Raw genomic sequence first — 20,156 nt, forward strand, 5'->3', positions numbered from 1 at the left:
TCCAGTTCCCATCTGCATGGGTGTCATGAAGTTTGTTACTTCTGACTTGAGAAGCATGTAATTGGCTTTGGAGAAGTTTTTTTTACGGAGGTTTCCTTAAAGGGGGGTGGGATGTGGATGTCAAGGGTGATTAGCTTATGATCTGATCTGACCAACAAGGGGGTGATCACTGGTGTGGACCATTGATCTTCCATGTTGGTAATGACCAGGTCTAGAATATTTGTACCACTGGTGGGACTATGAATTAGTTGTTCTATGGTGTTGGAATTTATGAATTCCATGAACTGTTGAGCAAAGGTGTTGGTACAGGAGTAGTTTTCCCAGTTAATGGCCATGTAGTTGAAATCACCCAGTATTAGGGTGTTTGGTTGTATCTTAATACTTTCCAGTATGTTTAGAAAGGTGTAGTGAGAATCTTGGGGCATAGTGGGGGATCTGTAGCAAGCTACAATTTGTATTGCAGTCTTACCCAGTGTTAGTTGCACCTGGAGAATTTCAGATGCATTGTGTTGGGCATCCAGCCTGGAGGTATGAATATCCTCTGTGAATATGGACACTCCTCCACCTTTAGTGTTTCGGTCCTGGTTTGGTGGCTGAAAAGTGTGGTATGAGTTGTAGCCTGGTATTGCAGGGGTGCTGTCTGGAGCTTTGAACCAGGTCTCAGTTACTGCACAGATATCGATGTTCTCCATGTTTAGGAGAGCCTTGAGAGAGTGCATCTTGAGGTTTAGACTTCTAGCACTGAGTAGCATTACCTTCAGATTTTGCTTGCTTGTACCTGTTACGGTGGTAGTTTTGTCCTTTGAATCTTGCCTAAAAAGGCACTATAGGGGTGGCAAGAGCCTTGGCCAGTAACCTGAATCCCAGGGGTGACAGGTGCAAACGATCTCTTGCAAAGCATCGTGGTTTGTCAATCATGTTGTCACAGGCAGACAGATACTGGTTCCCCTTTGAATGACACCAGAAGCTTAGCCAATTATTGAAGTCAATCAGTTTGTCCTTATACATTCAGTTGCTGCCTGATTTTTATCTATTTCTAGTTTGATTTCCATTTCAGCTTGATACCGATTTGCTTCTGAACTAAGTAGGGAAGTCATCTTAGACTTATTCTCCTCATGTTTCAAAACATTCACTGCATTTGGGCCTTGTGAGGTCAGCAAATATGTATACAGTCCCGTGATTGCAGATCTATACATGTAATCAGTTTCGAGGAGGCCCATATCTCTTTCAGAACAGGGAATATATAATCTTGGTATGCACTGATTTTTATAAATCATGTGATGAGCATGGATCATCCTTGTTTTCCTGTTTAACCTGAATTAAAACAAAACACATCGACCACAAGCAGAGCAATGAAGGCACAGGAACTGAAACAAAAAAGTTTTAATCCAAAGCACACCGACTGAGCGCTTTCACCAGTACAACTGGCTTCATCAGAGTCATACAAACATACCCAGCTTTACAACATATAAATACCCAACCCGCTTGCACTTAATTGTATTTAATTAATCTAAAACTAATTAATCAATTACTAAATTTAAAATAACAACTAACACCAATGAGCATGCCCTACTCAATCAACACTCTTATCCAAACCACTCTAATGTTACGATTTTTTCATATTATACCTATTGTCCAGACCAAATAATAATAAAAATTGTGAACAATATATAACACCACATTGTTCCTACAAATTTAAAAAAATATATGCGTAAATGACTAATGTGTCACTATTATACTATAAAGTGGATTTAAATCACATATGCTCTGTGTTTCAACTGAGGTTTCAATGAAATATGTTCATTAAGACCAGGAAACCTCGTAGCATTTAACCTTATCTGCCATTCCATCTCGAGCAATGCAACACTGTTACTAATGTCACAGTTAACATTTGATTTGACTCTATCCACTATAAAAAACAAAAATTTATTAAAATTTGTACAACACTTTGCATGCAAATATAAGGCATTGTGTTCATCTTTCCTCTTAATAGAACTAATGTGCTCTCTAATTCTTTCCTTAAGTCTTCTTGTAGTCATGCCAACATAAAAAGCTTCACATGACATACATGAAGCAATATAAACACAGTTCTTAGTATTACAACTACACTGACCTGGACTAGCCATCGTACGCTTAAAGCCTGCCACACAAAGATATGTTCCCTCTGCAATGTATCTACATCCTTTACAGGCCCCACATTTACTCATTTGAGATCTCGCATAACCGTTACCTTCCTTTTCCAAAATGTTTTTTAAGTTACTACCCCTACCAATAACAGGAGCCTTGCCCAAAACCAATTTGGTATCCTTACTCAAAAAGTATTCCCATAGGCTCCTTAAACTTGCACATAGCTCAGATGCCTTATCATTGTATTTGAGTACAAATTTTGAACCATCTAATCCCATGTTTTTACTGTTAATCACTTCATTCGTTGTTGATTCTTGTCTACCAGATTTCAAAATGGGGATGTATTTGTTCTTCCTTTTTCTGTAAATTTCTCTTTTAATACTAATTAACAATGATAAAGGGTACCCCCTTTTCAAGAAACATCCCTATTAATGTGTATATTTCTTTCTTAAATAGCTCATCATTACTTATGAGCCTGGACATACGAACCATCTGTCCCTTAACTACCCCCTTCCTCTGATGAAAGGGATGACAACTCATATAGTGCAACATGGAATTAGAGTAACTAGGTTTCCTGTATATAGTACTCATTAATCCCTTTTCTGATTTAGAAATAGTGATATCTAAATAATTTGCAAAATCCATACTCCAAGTGTAAGTGAACTTAAGAAATTCTGTAGTGTTGTTTAAATATAACATAAAGTCCACTACACTTTCCTCATCTCCTTTCCACAGAATTAGCAAATCATCTAAGAATCTACTGTATAAAACTATGTTGTCCTTAAATCTTGATTCAAAGATATATTGTCTCTCCCATGTCAATAGCACTAAATTGGCATATACGGGGGCACAACGAGCTCCCATCGCTACCCCGGTCAATTGTTGATATGTTTCCCCTTCAAATTGTATAAAATTGTTATTTAATACAAGCTCCATCAAATCATGACATAATTCAATCCTCTCGTTGTCAAAACTAGTACTCACCAATAAACTATTGTAGAATAAATCTAATCCCATCCTATGTGGGATCACCGAGAACAGATTGATTACATCAATGGTTAAAAAAACAAAAATGTTTTCTTTTGTGTATTGTACTTCTCTAAGCCTCTCTAGGCAATGCCATGAATCCCTAAGAATGTGCCCTGCATCGTTTAATGCTCTTTTACAAAAATAATCCACAAATGCAGCAAGAGGCTCAGTTTTCGACCCCTTAGCTGACACTATAGGCCTAAATTGAAGATGTTCCGTCCCCTTGTGCACTTTAGGTATTCCAAACAATTTCGACATCTTGGGAAATTTAACCGTTAGGTAGTCAAATTCAACCTTGTTGATCACCCCCTGATATAAGGCATCCAACAAGAACATATCAATCTTAACATAAGCTCTATTAACTTCATTGGTCGAGACTCTAACATAAGTATTTTCATCACCTAATATTCCCATCATACAACAACTGTAATCAATTTTATGCATGATGACCATACCCCCACCCTTGTCTGGCCTCATACATCTGTACTGCTTAGATGTAGTAAAGCCCCTTAAAACCAGTCTTTCTCTGTCAGTCAAATTGTCTTCAAAACTAGACTTTTGTGAACAAATTCTCCTAAAGTCATATTCCACTAACTGCTCAAAAGCACAGAGCTCAGCATTGGGGGGGGGGGGGGGGTATGAACATACTTTTTCTTTGAATCATCCTGGAACCTGTATCAACACTAGGTGTAACTTCCCCTGGTCTTATCATAGAAAAATATAACTGTAGATTGAGCTTTCTCATATAAAGTTTTAAATTGATTAAAACTTGAACAATGTCTGGTCTAAAATTCGGTACAAAATTTATACCTTTACTAAACAATTCAAAAAAAGTTTCATCAATGGTCAGATCAGTGTAGTTGTAAATCGTAAATCCCTTATTCCTTACAATCTCATGTCTCATAGATGGTGTCGTATCATGAACATTACAGATGGACAATTCTAGCCTCTCACTATTCCCGCCATCTTCATCATTGTCCATCCTAACATTTTCATTTAAACAAATATCTAATGCGGTGTTAATGTCTAAACTAATAGTAGTCACCCTCATAACAATGGGATAACTACTAACATCCTTACTAAAAATATCAGCACCTGTACTCTGTACAATTTCTAAAACTCCACTGTCATTTACATTTACTACAACTTCTGATAAAAAACCGGAGGCCATAACTTGCTCATTGGTTGTTAGTACATTGTCATCTTCACCTAACTCAAACGTAAAATTATTTTCATTATCATCAAACAATATATCAAAATTGTAACCAAGACCAAAGTCCACTTTAAAGTCATTTATTAGAAGCGTCCCTGACGATTCCTCCCCCTCCTTGTGGGGTATTGATGTTGAACATTCCTGGTTTGCAGCCCTTTGCTTAATAGCCTTTCCGACCTGCGCGGGTGTACTTGTTGATCTAAAAAAACTTCTTCATCATGAAAAGGCTCCACACATGCCTCCGGTGCACTACCAGAGATAGCCCTTTCAGATGTGTATGTCACAAGGTTATTTGCCTTACGCCCCGGAGGGTACGCTACCCTGCTCTTGTAATCCACAGTGTCTCTGGCCAATTTTTTATACCTTAAGGCCCTGTTTTTATTTACAAATGCCTCAACGTTTTTTATAACTTTATCAAAAGTACTCTTGTGTTGAAAAAATAGTAAATCTGATGTTATGCTAGAATTTAATTTATCAATCTCCTCGCGTAACTTAACTAATTTAATTTCATTGTTACGCAATATAATGTCCAAAAGCTCCATACCTGTTCTTTGAAATAAATCAGTCAGTTCATGGAAAGCCTCCGACTCCAGGTCTACACCCGTTGGTAGTTTCCAGATGCGCAAACCCTTAGGAATTTGTTTTAGCTCCTTGGATTTTGTCAAGAATAGACTATCGAGCTGCATAGCCCTGTACCTTGTACAGAGCTTTTCGTAATTGAAAATCTGTTCTTTTAATGTCGGAAAATATGTCTCTTTATTCGTCTCACGACCATATCCATCTCCTGCTGTACCTGGCCCTACGTCAAAGGCCGGCGCCTCGAACCAGGAAGACAATTCATGTTGCTGGGTCACCTCCTCTAACACGGGAGACGGAACTGGTTCTGTTGTAACACCAACCTCTCGATTGAACCTTGAATTACCCACCGCTTCACTATGAGTAGTGGTGTTGTTGGTTCTTTGCCCTGGTGCAATTGAGATAGGCGAGTGCATAGTGTACAGTTCCTCTTGGGAATCCGTAGGGCTGATACCCAATTCACTTCTGCTTCCCCGCTTCTCCTCATTGTAGGCTTTAACCATTTTATCCAACACGGTGGTAAGTTCCTTAAGTAAAACCTCCATGCTCCAGTCCAACAAGTCTTGGATAAGAGTGTTGATTGAGTAGGGCATGCTCATTGGTGTTAGTTGTTATTTTAAATTTAGTAATTGATTAATTAGTTTTAGATTAATTAAATACAATTAAGTGCAAGCGGGTTGGGTATTTATATGTTGTAAAGCTGGGTATGTTTGTATGACTCTGATGAAGCCAGTTGTACTGCTAAAAGCGCTCAGTCGGTGTGCTTTGGATTAAAACTTTTTTATTTCAGTTCCTGTGCCTTCATTGCTCTGCTTGTGGTCGATGTGTTTTGTTTTAATTTTGGTTTGATCCTGCATTGGTTCTTTCTTCGCTGGTGGGTTTTTTTCCCTGTTTAACCTGCTCATCACCTTTTGGGGTCAGCCAGTCAGTCCAAAACTTTTAAGTTAGGACAGGAAGAGCAAATTGGTTTGTAGCTTGGACTTTGTTCCTAGCTGTCAGTACTGTTTTCAGTATCAATTTAAGTCTTCTAAAATATTCCTTACTAAGTTTTATTCGCATTTGTTCATGTTTTATTGTTGAGCCTCTTTCTCAAGTTCTTTTATATCACATTCCTGTCCCAAACTGATGATGTTCTGTAGTCCTATCTCACCTTCATTCTTACATATGGGGTTTGGAGCCAATCCTCTGCTCCGACTTGGCCTATTACAAAGCTCAAAGTCTCTTAGTTGGCTCGTGGCTAGGTAGGTATCTCATAGTGCACTAGTACAATCCCCAGATCTTGTTTGCCATGTCTGCAATTTCAGAAATGCTTCTTGCTTGGCCGTGGCTAAGTTCAAAACCTTTTTCATTATTATTCACTTTTACCAATAATTTAGTTAGTTATACTACATATTAGTGTTAGTTATCATATAGATAGTGTTTAGAAGTGTTTTTCGCTATTTAGTTAGTTTTTTGAGAACTTGTTGGCTGTTCGGCCCTTGTTGTTCTCTGTGTGGCTTCCTGTGTGCGAGTTTTAATACAATTAATATTACATAGGTCCGCGTTTGTTGTAGGACCTTGTTTTTCCATTTTCATTCTTTCTATTGTGTGCAGTATTGTTGTTCTATTTTTTTGACACTGTTTACATATCTATAGGTCCGCTTTCATATTAGGACCTTGTTTTCTCCTTTTTATAGATTACGAGGATTGTGTGCAGTGTTATTTATCTCATACTTTGCCTACTGCTTAGATTTTCTGGTTTTCTCCTGTAGCTCTTTCCGGTTAAGTCCGTTTAAGTTAGAGGACCTAGTCCTCTATTATCTTTGAATTTTTCTAACAGGGCTAGGCCCATTTAAGTTAGAGGACCTAGTCCTCGTTAGTCTCTCTTTCTGTGTGCGTAATTGTTAGGGCTAGTCCCGTTTAATTTAGTGGACCTAGTCCTCGTGTGTTTGTTGTGTACCTTGTTTATAGAGCTCTGATAAATATGTCTAAAGAGTCCAAAGATCACAAACCTTCAGGTTTTAAAAAATGCATAAAGTGCTCCCAGAAGATGTCAATTACAGATGGCCACAGTAATTGTGTTTACTGCCTTGGAGCCATCCACTTGCAGGAAACTTGTTCATTCTGCCATTCCTTTAGCTCCAGATTTCTCCAGGAGCGGAAGAACAAGTTAATTCTGAAAGGTCTCCTCAAGCCTTCCTTCAAGGAAGACTTAGCAAGTTCTTCTTCATCATCGAAGTCCCATTCATCCAGAAAAGAGAAGGTCAAGTCGGCCAAGAGACATTCCCCGGTGCTGACTAGTGTATTGGAACCTTCTCAGAAACAATTGAAAATGGATAAAATCTCTACCTCCTCGGCTCCACTGTCCTCGGAGCCAGTCAAGGTTGTCGATGTTGACACTGCAGTGTCAGCCCCAAGCTTTTCAGAGCCGACTACTGAAAAATTGCATTGGAGCCGATCCAGAGATCTTTTGCCGGTGTCCCCAACCTTAAGATCTCCAATTTTACAGAGATCCAGATTGCCTACCCTGTCATCCAGATCCTCCAAGAGCCTGTCAAAACAAAATGTGGAGAGAGTAGTGCTTAGACTCTTGAAGTCATCTGCTTTGCCCAAATTGTTGTTGGCTCTGACCCAGTCAGTCCTGGAACCATCTGAGTCAATTCTTCCTGTTGTGGTTCCTCCTCCGAGCTGAGTCGGCCCTTTGGAGCTGGAGATTTCGGTGCTGCTTGTTGTGGAACCCTAAGTTCCAGCTCCCCTTGTGGCAGTCTCAGAGCCGAGTTCCATTCCGACACCTTCAGCTCCATCCGTGGTGTCTAGGAGCCGAAGCTCACCGGTCAGCCCCGACAGGGACACTTGGACCCAAACCTCTTCGGTGCTGAGTCCTCCTCTCGGTGAGTTGGCTAGGGTGAGCTCAGACCCTACATCCATCTCAGAGCCGGTCGCTCTGGAGCCAAGGACTACCTCCGTTTCCTTGGAACCAGGACTGTCCTCGGAGCCGGACAGATCTGCTTTCAAGATGATAAGGAGCGTGCTGTCTCGCTCATCAGCTCCGCGCAAGGGTACCGATACTCTTCCCCTCAAGCACTGACCTCTGTCTCAGCACCTTCTCTATCGACAGCCTTGTTGGGTGGCCCCCAGTCTTCCAAAACCTCCCCAGAATATCCTTCTGAGGAGCCCTCTCAGAAGAGGACATGCAAGAGGAAGCATATAGACTCCTCGGATGAGTCCATCACTTCAGACACTGACCCCAAGGAGTCAGAAGGGTCCCCCAAGTCGTCCTCTGATGATGTCTCCTTTGTAGACATCTTAGAGATCCTTAAGCAGAGAGGCAGCTGGCCCACTGTCACCCCTTATGATGAGGAGTCAGTGTACCTGATGGCTTTCAGGTGTCAACCTTCAGTATCTTGTGTGTCTCCACCTTTTGACAAACTCTTAGACCTGGTTAGTCAAAAGGTGTGGGAGACTCCTGATGCCATGGAGCTAGTTCCTAGAAGACCCAACAAATTTTTGTCTAAAGGCATGCATGTAGATGCCCTGGTGGTCAGGAGTTGGGAGATACTCTTCAAGGTACATCTACTGAAGGAGTCCCTGAGAAGGTGACTGTTCAGCTGTCCAACTTAAATTCCATTGTAAACTCCTCCATGAGGCTGATCTCCTATGCAGCTGACGGAGCGAGCAGGGCAGCGAGTTCAGGAGTTTCCCTTAGGAGACACTCCTGGATGCGCTTATGTAATTTTGTGGAGCCTTTCAAGTCTACCTTTACCAACACCCCCTTTGACAGTTCTTCTCTGTTTGGACCAAAGGTAAAAGATACACTCACCAGGTACGAACAAGAAGGGAAAACTCTCTCTGCTGTGGGAGTACGTTTTACCATCCCTTCTAGACCATGTCCCAAGGGTTAGAGGGGCGGTAAGATATGGTTCAAGAAGTCCCAGAGATTTTTCCCAGATGCACAGGGTGATTCCTCCTTCAGAGGCAGAGGAGGAGGAGCTATTGGTAGACGTTGCCTAAAGGCGGGGGGGGGAGGGTCTGCAAAACCAGGGTGGCCGCAATTCCTTTCGAGGCCATCCCTATCAGCACTCCTGATGTGGGGCCCGGCTCTGCTTCTCTGGAGCCAGTTGGGGGTCACCTATATTTGTATCCAGAGGCCTGGCTAAACATCACCCAAGACAAATGGGTACAAAGAATAATCACCAGAGGTTACTCCATACTCTTTTCTCTTCCACCCTACAGTCCCAAAAAGGTCCCAGATGTTTCACTCAATCACAGGGATCAAGCAACTGTAGAAGTGCAAAAGTTGCTTTCAAAGAGAGTCATCCAAACCGTCCCCATAGATCAGATAGGATTTGGAACTTACTCCAGATTCTTTTTAGTGCCAAAACGAACAGGGGACTGGAGGCCCATCTTGGACCTCAGCAAACTAAACAAATCTGTAAAACGGGCAAGTTCTGGATGGTGACAATGCAGTCTATACTCCCTCTGTTAGGGAAAGACAGTTGGATGTGCTCCATACACCTCCAAGATGCATACTACCATATAAAAATTAACAGAGCATCAAGGAGTCATTTCCACTTCTGGCTGGGAGCCAGTCATTACCAATTTCATGCTCTGCCCTTTGGTCACACCACAGCTCACCTGAGACATCGTGGATTCCAAGTGTTTCCGTATGTGGACGACTGGCTCCTGACCGCCACCACGAGGCACCAACTCCTACAAACCAGAGATTCGACCATCCAGCTCTGTTCCCAGCTGGGGATTACAATAAATTGGGAAAAGTCTGCCTTATCGCCCTCTCAATTTGTGACTTTTATAGGTGCAGAAATAGACACAGTCGCCATGCTAGCTCATCTACCTGCAGACAGAATTCAAAACCTCAAGCAACAAATTCTCAGTCTACTTCCTCTACAGAAAGTCAAGGCAAAGACAGTGCTGAAATTCTTGGGGACCATGGCCTCCACCATAGCTCTAGTCCCTCTAGCCAGATTGTATATGCGAATTCTCCAATGGCTTCTATCTTCCCAGTGGTCCTTTCAACAACTGCCTCTATCTCACCATATCATCATAACAGAGTCTTGCTAAAAAGACCTTTGTTGGTGGATTCAACCCAATCAGCTGACAACAAGCACTCCATTTCTTCCTTGCCAACCCGTTGCTACTGTGGCCATGGATGCCTCACAGATAGTGTGGGGGGGTGAGGCATTATCTAGGCAGGACTGTCCAAGGCACATGGCAAGATCATGAGGCTCACCTGCATATCAGTGTCCTAGAAATGAGAGCAGTGCTTTTAGCGTTGCAAGCACGTCACGACTTTCTTCCTCTAGGGACAATAGCAATCCATTCGGACAACATGTCAGTGGTATGGTATCTAAACAAACAAGGAGGAACGAGATCTTTCCCCCTTTGTCGAGAGGCTCTTCATGTTTGGAAGTGGGCAATATCTTCCCAACGCTTTCTAGTAGCAATGCACATCCCGGGGACACCAGGCACTCCATTTCTTCCTCACCAACCCGTTGCTACTGTGGCAACGGATGCCTCACAGATAGGGTGGGGATGGGGCATTATCTAGGCAGGACTGTCCAAGGCACATGGCAAGATCATGAGGCTCACCTGCATATCAGTGTCCTAGAAATGAGAGCAGTGCTTTTAGCATTGCAAGCACTTCACGACTTTCTTCATCTAGGGACACTAGCAATCCAATTGGACAACATGTCAGTGGTATGGTATCTAAACAAACAAGGAGGAACCAGATCTTACCCCCTTTGTCGAGAGGCACTTCATGTTTGGAAGTGGGCAATATCTTCCCAACGCTTTCTAGTAGCAACGCACATACCGGGGACAACCAATGTAATAGCCGACAAGCTCAGCAGGGCAACCTTGATGCCTCATGAGTGGTCTCTGAATCAGGAAGAAGCATAACAGATCTTCTGCAAATGGGGACAGCCTTGTTGTGATCTCTTTGCCAGCCTGGTCAATGCCAAATGCAGCAGCTATTTCTCCCTCATCCCCCCCTCTGGGGGAGTCACTGAGAGACGCACTCGTTCACGATTGGCCCCTGATACTCCTTTATGCATTCCCTCCTTTTCCGATCATATCCAAAGTGATACAGAAAGCAAAGTTATTGGGAAGCAAATGATCCTCATCACTCCTTACTGGCCTCAACAGATTTCGTTCCCCATTCTCGGGCCTCATCTACTAGACGATCCATGGATTCTGGACCCAGTGCCAGACATCTTGACACACATGTCAGGCTTCCTTCACCCCTGCCTCCACACCCTCAACTTGACAGCGTGGCTGCTCCACTTCCATCCCTAGTCAGTCTTCATGATCTTTCACATGCTGTGACCCACATCCTGACATCTTCGCATAAACCTTCCACTAGGACGTTATACACTAACAAATGGGCAAAAGAAAGAAATGTAGATCCTTACACAGAGTCCATTCCTATGGTGTTAGAAGTTTTGTCTGAACTTTTCCATCAAGGATCAGCTTCTGCCACAATTAGGGTCCAATTGGCAGCGATATCTAACTTTCATTTGGGACAACATGAATCTAATCTGATGTCCTACAGATTATGTAAAACATTCCTTAAAGGTGCTACATTACTGAGACCTCCCTTTCAGGAACCTGTATCTCCTTGGGATCTAAACTTTGTTCTGTCCAAACTAACTTCCCTGCCTTTTGAGCCCGCACATTCATGTCAACTGAAGTTTCTGTATTGGAAGACTTTGTTTCTAGTAGCTATCACATCAGCTAGATGGGTATCAGAGCTACAAGCACTGTCAATTAAGCCTCCTTATTTGATTTTCCATAAAGACAGAGTTTCCCTTCATACAAATACTTCCTTTATCCCTAAAGTTTGCTCTCACACTAATTTGAACCAAACTATTGAATTACTTGTATTTTCCCCAATCATTCCAACACTGCAGAATACAAATTTCATCAACTTGATGTTCATAGGCAGTTACAGTTCTACCTTCACAGGACTAAGAAAGTCAGATCAGTTGTTCGTATCCTTTTCTGAGTCGAGAATAGGTCTGCCAGTCTTTAAAGTGACCCTGTCTAATTGGATTTCGAGCTGTATTTCCTTCATTTACTCCTCCAATGGAAAGACTCTACCATTCAAGATTAAGGCTCATTCTACAAGATCCCTGTCCAATTCTGCTGCTTTCCAAGCTAGAGTTCCAATTGACAGTATTTGTGCAGCAGCAACATGGGCTACCCCTCATACCTTTATTACTCATTACAAACTGGATTTGACCTCAAGGGGTAGAGCCTCCTTTGGTTCCATGGTACTCAAGAGTATTTTCCTGTGAGCCACCCAAGAATAAGGTGCTAGGGATGCTGTCCCATATGTAAGATTGAAGGCGAGATAGGACTACAGAACATAAAGAAGTTATGTACTCACCATAACATTCCATGTTTGTAGTCCATCTCGCCCTTCATTCTTATGAACCCACCCACCTACCCCTTTCTTGGAGGATCTGGAAACAGGATAGTGTTACCTTTGGTAGGGTGGAGACCTTTCATTATTATTGTTTTTTTCTGATAACCTTTATTTCTATCCTTCTATAGTTTAGCAGCAGACAAGATCTGGGGATTGTACTAGTGCACTATGGGATACCTACCTAGCCACGAGCCAACTAAGAGACTTTGAGCTTTGTAATAGGCCGAGTCGGAGCTGAGGATCGGCTTCAAACCCTATATGTAAGAATAAAGGGCGAGATGGACTACAAACATGGAATGTTATGGTGAGTACATAACTTCTTTTTTTCTTGGTTTTGAGCCTTTATCAGTTCTCAAATATTTATACAGTCTCTCTTGCTCAAGTTCTTGTATATCACATTCCTGTCCCAAACTGATGTTTTCTTGGTGCTGCAGCTTTCCTGCTTTAAAGGTTGCTTTTGCACATTTATCAAGACCAAATGACATTCTTATATCATCTGAAAAAGTTTTGACCACTTGCAGTTGTGCTTTCAGTGCTTCATCTGATAAAACTGTACAGTTTTAAATTATCTACAAAAAGAAGATAAGTCTTTACACTTTGTTGTTTTCTAGGAGCCAAGTTGTAGCTATGACCTAATCTGTTAAACAGGCAACTTAATGGGTTAAGGACAACACAAAAGAGCAGCAGTGACGGAGAGTCACCATGGAATATATCCCTTTGAATTTTTATCCCTGGAATAATAATTTGTCCTTTATCATGGCTTAACTGCAAAGTGGTTTGCCACTGTTTCATGATCACTGTAATGTAATCAATCATTGTAGTGTGTAACTTATACATTTTAAGCACTCTTTTATCCATGAATGTGGGATCCTGTCAAATGCTTTTTTGTAGTCTATCCATGCCATACTTGAATTCTTCCCTTTTTTACAATTCTCCATTATGACTTTATTTAATGACAAATGACCCTTTGTTCCATATGACTTTCTTTTATTATCCTTTTGTTCTATTGCCACGATTGAGTTTTCTTCTAAACGACTGTAAACTCTGTCAACATCGATTCCAGTGTATAGTTTATACATCTTCGGAAAGCAAGTTATTGGTCTATAATTTTTAGGTTAGTTTGCAGGTTCGCTCTTAAGTAGGAGTATTGTTTTTCCAGTCGTTAATGAGGTTGGTGTCTGTTTGGGGTGCGCATATAAATAGTTCTAACTCATGGTTAAATCTTTATGCAAAAATGATAATACTTTTAGCCAGATCTGGTCCTGGGGTTTTTCATTTGGGAGCTTTTCTTAACTTTGTTTCAATCTCTCTGGCCATTACTTCATCCCATTTCATATCCTGTACATTTGAACTTTTTATTCTTTCTTTTGCTTCTTCTATCCATTTAGCATCTTTGTTATGTTCCACAGGATCTTCATAGGTATTTCTCCAAAATGTATCTATTTCTTCTTTTTGGGTGCTGTTTCAATTCCTTTTGCCTTGTTTCCCATTTCTCTATAAAACTTTTTTTTTGGTCATCAATAAATTGCTTATTTTCTACTTTTCCTTTACATTTATCTGCATATCTTTTAAGTCTTTCTGCCTGTGCTGATATTTTTAGTGGTTTACTATCATTTAATTGAAGTGGATTTGGTCGAATCTACTTTGCGCATTGAAAATGTCGAACTCCGATATCTCTGAAATCTTGCCCCTATCTCGATCCATGTTAACACTTGTTCCTAGGTCAAATTTGAAATGTATTTCAGCAATATTAGAATTCAGCAGTGTGACTTTTCCCAGATGTGAGTCGATAGATCCTGATCTGTTCTAATACTGTACATTGCTTTTATTACGTCACGTCAATCTTTCTGAGTATTTTTGTTGATCTGTTTCTTCTTCTATACTCTTCTGACAGTAACACTTCTTGTCTTAATTGCTTTATAATTTTCTCAATTCGATATCTCCATGATGGCATTTGATTTCTCCCCTTCCTTTCCCTTACTATCCTGTGTTTTTGTGGTAAGACTTTGTTATTAATTTAGCTGCACAGTAATATATCCTGTTTACTTCTGTTTTTATATATATATATATATATATATATATATATATATATATATATATATAGTTACATGTGAAAAGAGCAGCTGAAATATTGATATTTCAGATGATCAATCTCTTCACAGTATTAAAAAAACAAAAATAAAAACAAACAAGAAGATGTTACTGCAGGAGGGCAAGCCCCCTGCACCCCCCCATGTGGGGGGCTGTGCCCCCACATCCCACCTACTTAAATATACCAACGCCAAGATTGCGGTACACCGACAATACAGCGCAGAACGGGAAGTATTCCTATTCCCTGCTGTAGCGTGATCTCGGAGTTGGTATATTTAAGTGGGGGGTGGGGGGTGCAGGGAGCTTGCCCCCCTGCAGTAATGTCTTCTTGTTTGTTTTTATTTTTGTTTTTTTAATACTGTGAAGAGATTGATCATCTGAAATATCAATATTTCAGCTGCTCTTTTCACATAACTAAAACAGAAGTAAACAGGATATATTACTGTGCAGCTAAATTAATAACAAAGTCTCAACCATATGGTGTTCGAAATTTCAGTTGCTCAATCTTTTCACATGTAACTATATATAAGTGTGTATATATATATATATATATATATATATATATATATATATATATATATATATAAACAAACTTCGACAATTTTAACAGGGAACTATGATCCAGTAACAAAGCCCTGATCGAAGTTATTTCATGTAAGAACAGCACATTCATATTCAAAAACCTCCTTAAATCACAACTTTACACCAACCATCTATGTAACTGCAGTGGTCCTCTCTGAACCCACACCCCACAGTAGGCTGTGGGTCCTTGATGCCCACGATGAATACTGTGCACTGACACTTTGTTAATTGTATATATTGCAAATATTGCAAATATGTGCTTACCATGTAAACTAATTGTGCATATACTGTACTTATGCTTACTCTACAAATGTGCTGTGTTTCCATATCTGTAGTATGACCTTGTTTGGTTTTAGACTGTTAACCTTTTTAACTGTTCATATTTTAAATTATGTAACCTTCTGTTATTACCATGTATTACTTATTACTCTGTAACTTTTTGGAGCTTTTCTCCCCAGGACTCCACTGAAAATGGACACTAGCTGTCAAGTCGGGCTATCCTGGTTAACAAATGTTAAATAAATACATAATAAAAATATATTGTGTGAATCTCTGTGGAGTGTCCTAGTTACTGTTTTCATTTTTTTTATCAAACTTCTAACTTTTTGGGTTTCTGTAGTCTATTTCTTTCATTGATCTTAATATGTCTGTCCATCTCTGTTAAATTAAGCAACTCTTCTCCTAGATAATTTTCTTCTTAACTGAAGGCACATTCTTTGTTGTCCATTTCCTGTGGGCATTGTATAGAAAATTCCACAGCATCTTGCTTTGCCACATTCTCTTCAGTTTCATCCTGTGTCATCTGTGGCGCTTTCAAATGGGACCTCACTGGCATATCACTCCACAACATTGACTGCGTCAGAGTTGCCATAGTTTCCTGTTCCTCCCCTTGCTGTGCAACTCCAACTGAACGTTTATACTGGTTTCCTATTGGAAGATCCAAAGTATCTTCATATGGCAACTGATCAGATGCTTCTCACTCCACTGGTTTCTCCTTAAGTTGGGGATCCATTGCTCTATCCTGCTGTGGTGTTTTCTGAGTTAGATTTTCTACACTAAATCCTTCACTTCACAGGTACTCCATAACTTCAGCTTCTATTTCTTTAATTTCTCCATTACTAATCCTCTTTTCTACTTTTCCTCTTTGTTTTCTTATTTTTGTATTATGCAATTTTCCATGTCCAGATGCCTTTGCATGTATTTCTCTTCAAATATCTTTGGTGCTGCTCATTTTTTATTTATTAGTTTTGCTTTCTCCTTTGCATAAATAATCCACCGTATTAAATCTCTTTTTCTTTTCCATGTCCATAATTCTTCTTCAGATGTGTCCTGATCCTCCCGTTTCTCCTTAATTTGGGGACTCATTCCTTCTTTCTGTGATATAACCTGTGTTAGACTTTCTACATTAAATCTTTCACTGTGCAAGTATTCCATAACTTCAACTTCTGTTTTTTAACTTCGACTTTACTAATCTTCTGTTCTACTTTCCTTCTTTGTGATCTTATATATATTTTTTTATTTTGAAATTTTCTATGTCTGGATGCCTTTACCTGTATTTCTTTTCTAATATCTTTGATTAATTTGGCTTTCTACTTTGCATAAATATTGCACCATATCAGATCTCTCTTTCTTTCCTATGTCCATATTTTTATACCATTCAAAAGGCTCTAGATTTTGTTCTTTATACTTTTGCACTTCCTGAGCTGCTTCTTTTTCCAGACAGAGCAATGGTTCTTGGTCTAGATAATGTTTTTCATAGATCTGTTGTATTAATGAACACATTTTTTTATTTGAAGGTTGACAGTTTTTCTTGTAGAAGTATTTTTCTTTCCTCTAATTTCTCTCTTAATCTTTTGTATATCCTCTGTCTGGGAATTCTGGACTTTTTGCATAATAGTAACAATACATAACGTTCTTTCTTGTCCTCAACAGGCCACTCTGTCTTCTTTATGGCTGTTTTTTGGGCTATCAGTTTTTGTGGACTGCTACTTCCTTCTACAACAGGGGGGCATTCTCTCTCTCTGCCTGGCCCAACCCCATTGTAGGAATGTTTCTGTGTCTTGAGGATTCTACACTGTCATTTTTTCCCATCCTGGCACTGCCTACCAGGACTGGGCACTTTTTCATCCTGGGTCTTGTGCACCCAGCTATCTTTTTTATTTTTTTAATCTACTTCTGTCCATGATACATGCTATATAAAATACAGTCTATATATCAGTGCTGTCTTGGTGAGATTTTGTGAAAAACAGGGTCCACCTCGTGAAGGTACTCACCAAGACTTCAGGATGAATTCAGTTCCAACAATACTGCTCTCCTTTGCTTGCTGACTTATCTCTCCATTCCGACCCCACTTGTCCAGATGATATCCAGTCCTGAATTACTTCAAATAGAAAGTGACAAATTAAGATCTATGTTTATTAGGAGGGGCTGTCCAGAAAAAAAAATATTTTCATTATTTGCATGGAGGGGTTAACTCACAGTGGTCTTCTAATATGAGCAAGGTTGATTAAAACAAGGGATTTGTTTTAATCTTTAATGGTGTTGCAGAATTTATAGCACATATTATTAAGAAAAACTGGAAAGTTTTTTACCTGGGTTTGACTAATACACAGGCATTAGGAGCCAGCCTGTGCATACTTTAGAACACTAGACTGAAATAGTGTCTTTGTGACAGCAATTTAAAATGTCATGACAGCAGCACACATGTGTACAACTACATTTCTGCCATAACACTTCATCTGTCATGTAAAGACACTTTCATTTCAGTGTTCTCTATTACTGCCACTGATTGTCCATGGGCATACATCTTTATTGATGTCATTGTGTGTTGGTAACATGGAAGGACTATGGGAAGGCTTAACAAACAAATCTGAACCACTCATAGATGACAACAGCTTGCCTTCACTTGACAGTTTTTGCTTCCAATTGGTAATATGGCTACTGCCAGTCAGAAGAGAAATGAATGAATTATTAAGCATGAAGAAGGAGCTTCATGGTTGGAACAGGGTCAGCCAAAAAAATATTTTAAAAAAAGAAGTATCCCTAATGCATTGTAAGAATTAAAAGGACTTCTATAAATAGTAATGTCCACTCCCCCTTACTGGCATTATGACTTAGAGGTTAAGGTTTCTGTCTCACAGCTCTAAAGATCTGATGGTCATCTCCTGTCCTCCATTTACTGCCTATGTAGAGTTGGCGTATTCTACATCTGCATGAATTTTTTGGGTGCTCCCTCTCAAGAGCATGTTGGTTGAATGGCTACTTTATACTGTTCATATGTATTGAATTAACTCTTGCCCTTGTGTCTTGTAGTGTGGTTGAAAAGACACTGCATTGGATCACTTGACCTCCTGAACAAATAAATTCAACTAAAACAAATTTTTGATCTTGCCAGTCAACTGATAAGACTGATATGTTGTGATATACAAAAGTAGTATGTACATGTGAAAATGTGACATTTCTTTTGTTAAACATTTTTCTTTTTTTTCTTTGGCAGGAGCCTTTACCTCACTTGTTCAGCCAGATGTTTGCTCGCCTACAGCTGATGAAGGCAGTAAGAAATGTTTTCCATACAGCACTGGAAACGTTGCAGATACCACCTCTGAACCAGATTTAGTGGCCTTTTCTTCAAAGTATAGCTTCAGGGAGATATACTGGTGCAGAATATTTAGACAGACCAACGTATAAGGCGGGTGCCTCTAAAAGCACACCAGTACTAAACTGGGAAAAAACTTTGGAAACATTCCTGTGCTAATATGGAATGTTTCTCCCTTTCATAGAACAGTTGTACAACACTGTACATATGTGAATTGAAGACACTGACTGTGACAGATCTGTTTGTTCCCAGTTGCCAAAATAGACTATAAAAGTAAAGCATTATTTTTCAATAGTGAAGCAATGTACAGATAATGCACCCTTTATATACGAGATATTCCATTCCTGGAAATTTTTTTGGCATAAAATTGTGTAAACATGCATCATGAATGTTTTTCTAACTGAGGGTGCTGTCATTGTGATGCATAATTCAGCAATTTTAATTCATATTTTTTCTGTCATTCCTTATTTTGAGGTGTTTTACTTTTAGAGGAATAATCTTTGAAACGAATGAGTGCATTCTTTGCAGGTGAGAAAGAAGTTTTGTTTGAGTGATGTCAGACTGCCATGAAACATGTTATGGGCATTTCATATTCAGTGGTCCTGATTTGTCAGTTAAAACAATGTTAAGATGATATTTCATCCATTTATGTCTTCACAATTATTCTTAAACTTTGAGAAGTAGACGATTTAAAGGGTAGTTTTGCTCAAATTTTATTTGTAGTAGCCCTACCGTTACTGGCTAAGCTGTCAGTCAGTGCCTAGTAGAAATCCTGAACCTACCTCAGGAAATGTTTTTGTTTTTCATAGCTGGATGACTAAGGTTGTAAGTCCTCTTTAGTATTTCCTGAGATTCAAAGTTTCTAGAGTGACTAATTTTAAAATTTTCATCTTACGAGTAAATTAGCATTCTACATTTATATCTTTGTGTTTGAAATTGTTTCATAGCATTTTACTGCAGGATAAAGCATCAGATAGAAACAGTTATTTTTTTGGACATCATTCTGTTCTTAGAGTGAAGGAAGAATGTAGGTTCATAGGTAGTTACTAGACATACAATCAAAGAGGTCATTGAGGAGCCTGTCCCAAATTTCTAGTTACTCCAGAGCACTATCTAAGTGACTTGCCCATAGTTGCACATTAGGTAGCTAGAGGCTGAGGGAATCAAACACTGGACAACAGGAAGTAGCTCATTAATAGCCTTCATCCTGTGTGCTAAGTGCCACACACAAACGTTTTTGGCATCTACAGGGTATGTTAATTCTTTAAGGATATTGCTGCTGCTTAGGATAAAGTTGGTGACATTCTGTTTGATATTTCTTGGAATTTATCATCATCTTACTGTTTTGCTTTGTTTTTCTTGTTCTCAGCAAAGCGTAACATTGTTTTTAAGTGAAACACAAGTGGTGCTGATAGTTCCTGTAGCCATGCTGTTATAGTGGGTCTATATTGAATTAGCGATAGTTCCTGTAGCCATGCTCTTATAGTGGGCCTATATTGAATTAGCGAACACTTAGAAAA

At 39.7% G+C, this 20,156-nt stretch overlaps 1 protein-coding gene across 1 annotated transcript in view; it reads left to right on the top strand.

Moving 5' to 3' along the window:
• The window catches only part of DALRD3 (DALR anticodon binding domain containing 3), a 1,074,922-nt gene extending 1,055,367 nt beyond the window's left edge, over window positions 1–19,555 (top strand). Inside the window, exon 13 of the mRNA XM_044078747.1 lies at window positions 18,538–19,555. Coding sequence (XP_043934682.1) covers window positions 18,538–18,657 — 120 coding nt within the window. The 3' untranslated portion in view covers window positions 18,658–19,555. The remainder of the gene's footprint in view (window positions 1–18,537) is intronic.
• The last annotated feature ends 601 nt before the right edge of the window (window positions 19,556–20,156 follow it).

The sequence above is a fragment of the Protopterus annectens genome, chromosome 7.part1, assembly GCF_019279795.1.
Source record: "Protopterus annectens isolate FY-2018-M chromosome 7.part1, PAN1.0, whole genome shotgun sequence".
Lineage (NCBI taxonomy): Eukaryota > Metazoa > Chordata > Ceratodontiformes > Protopteridae > Protopterus > Protopterus annectens.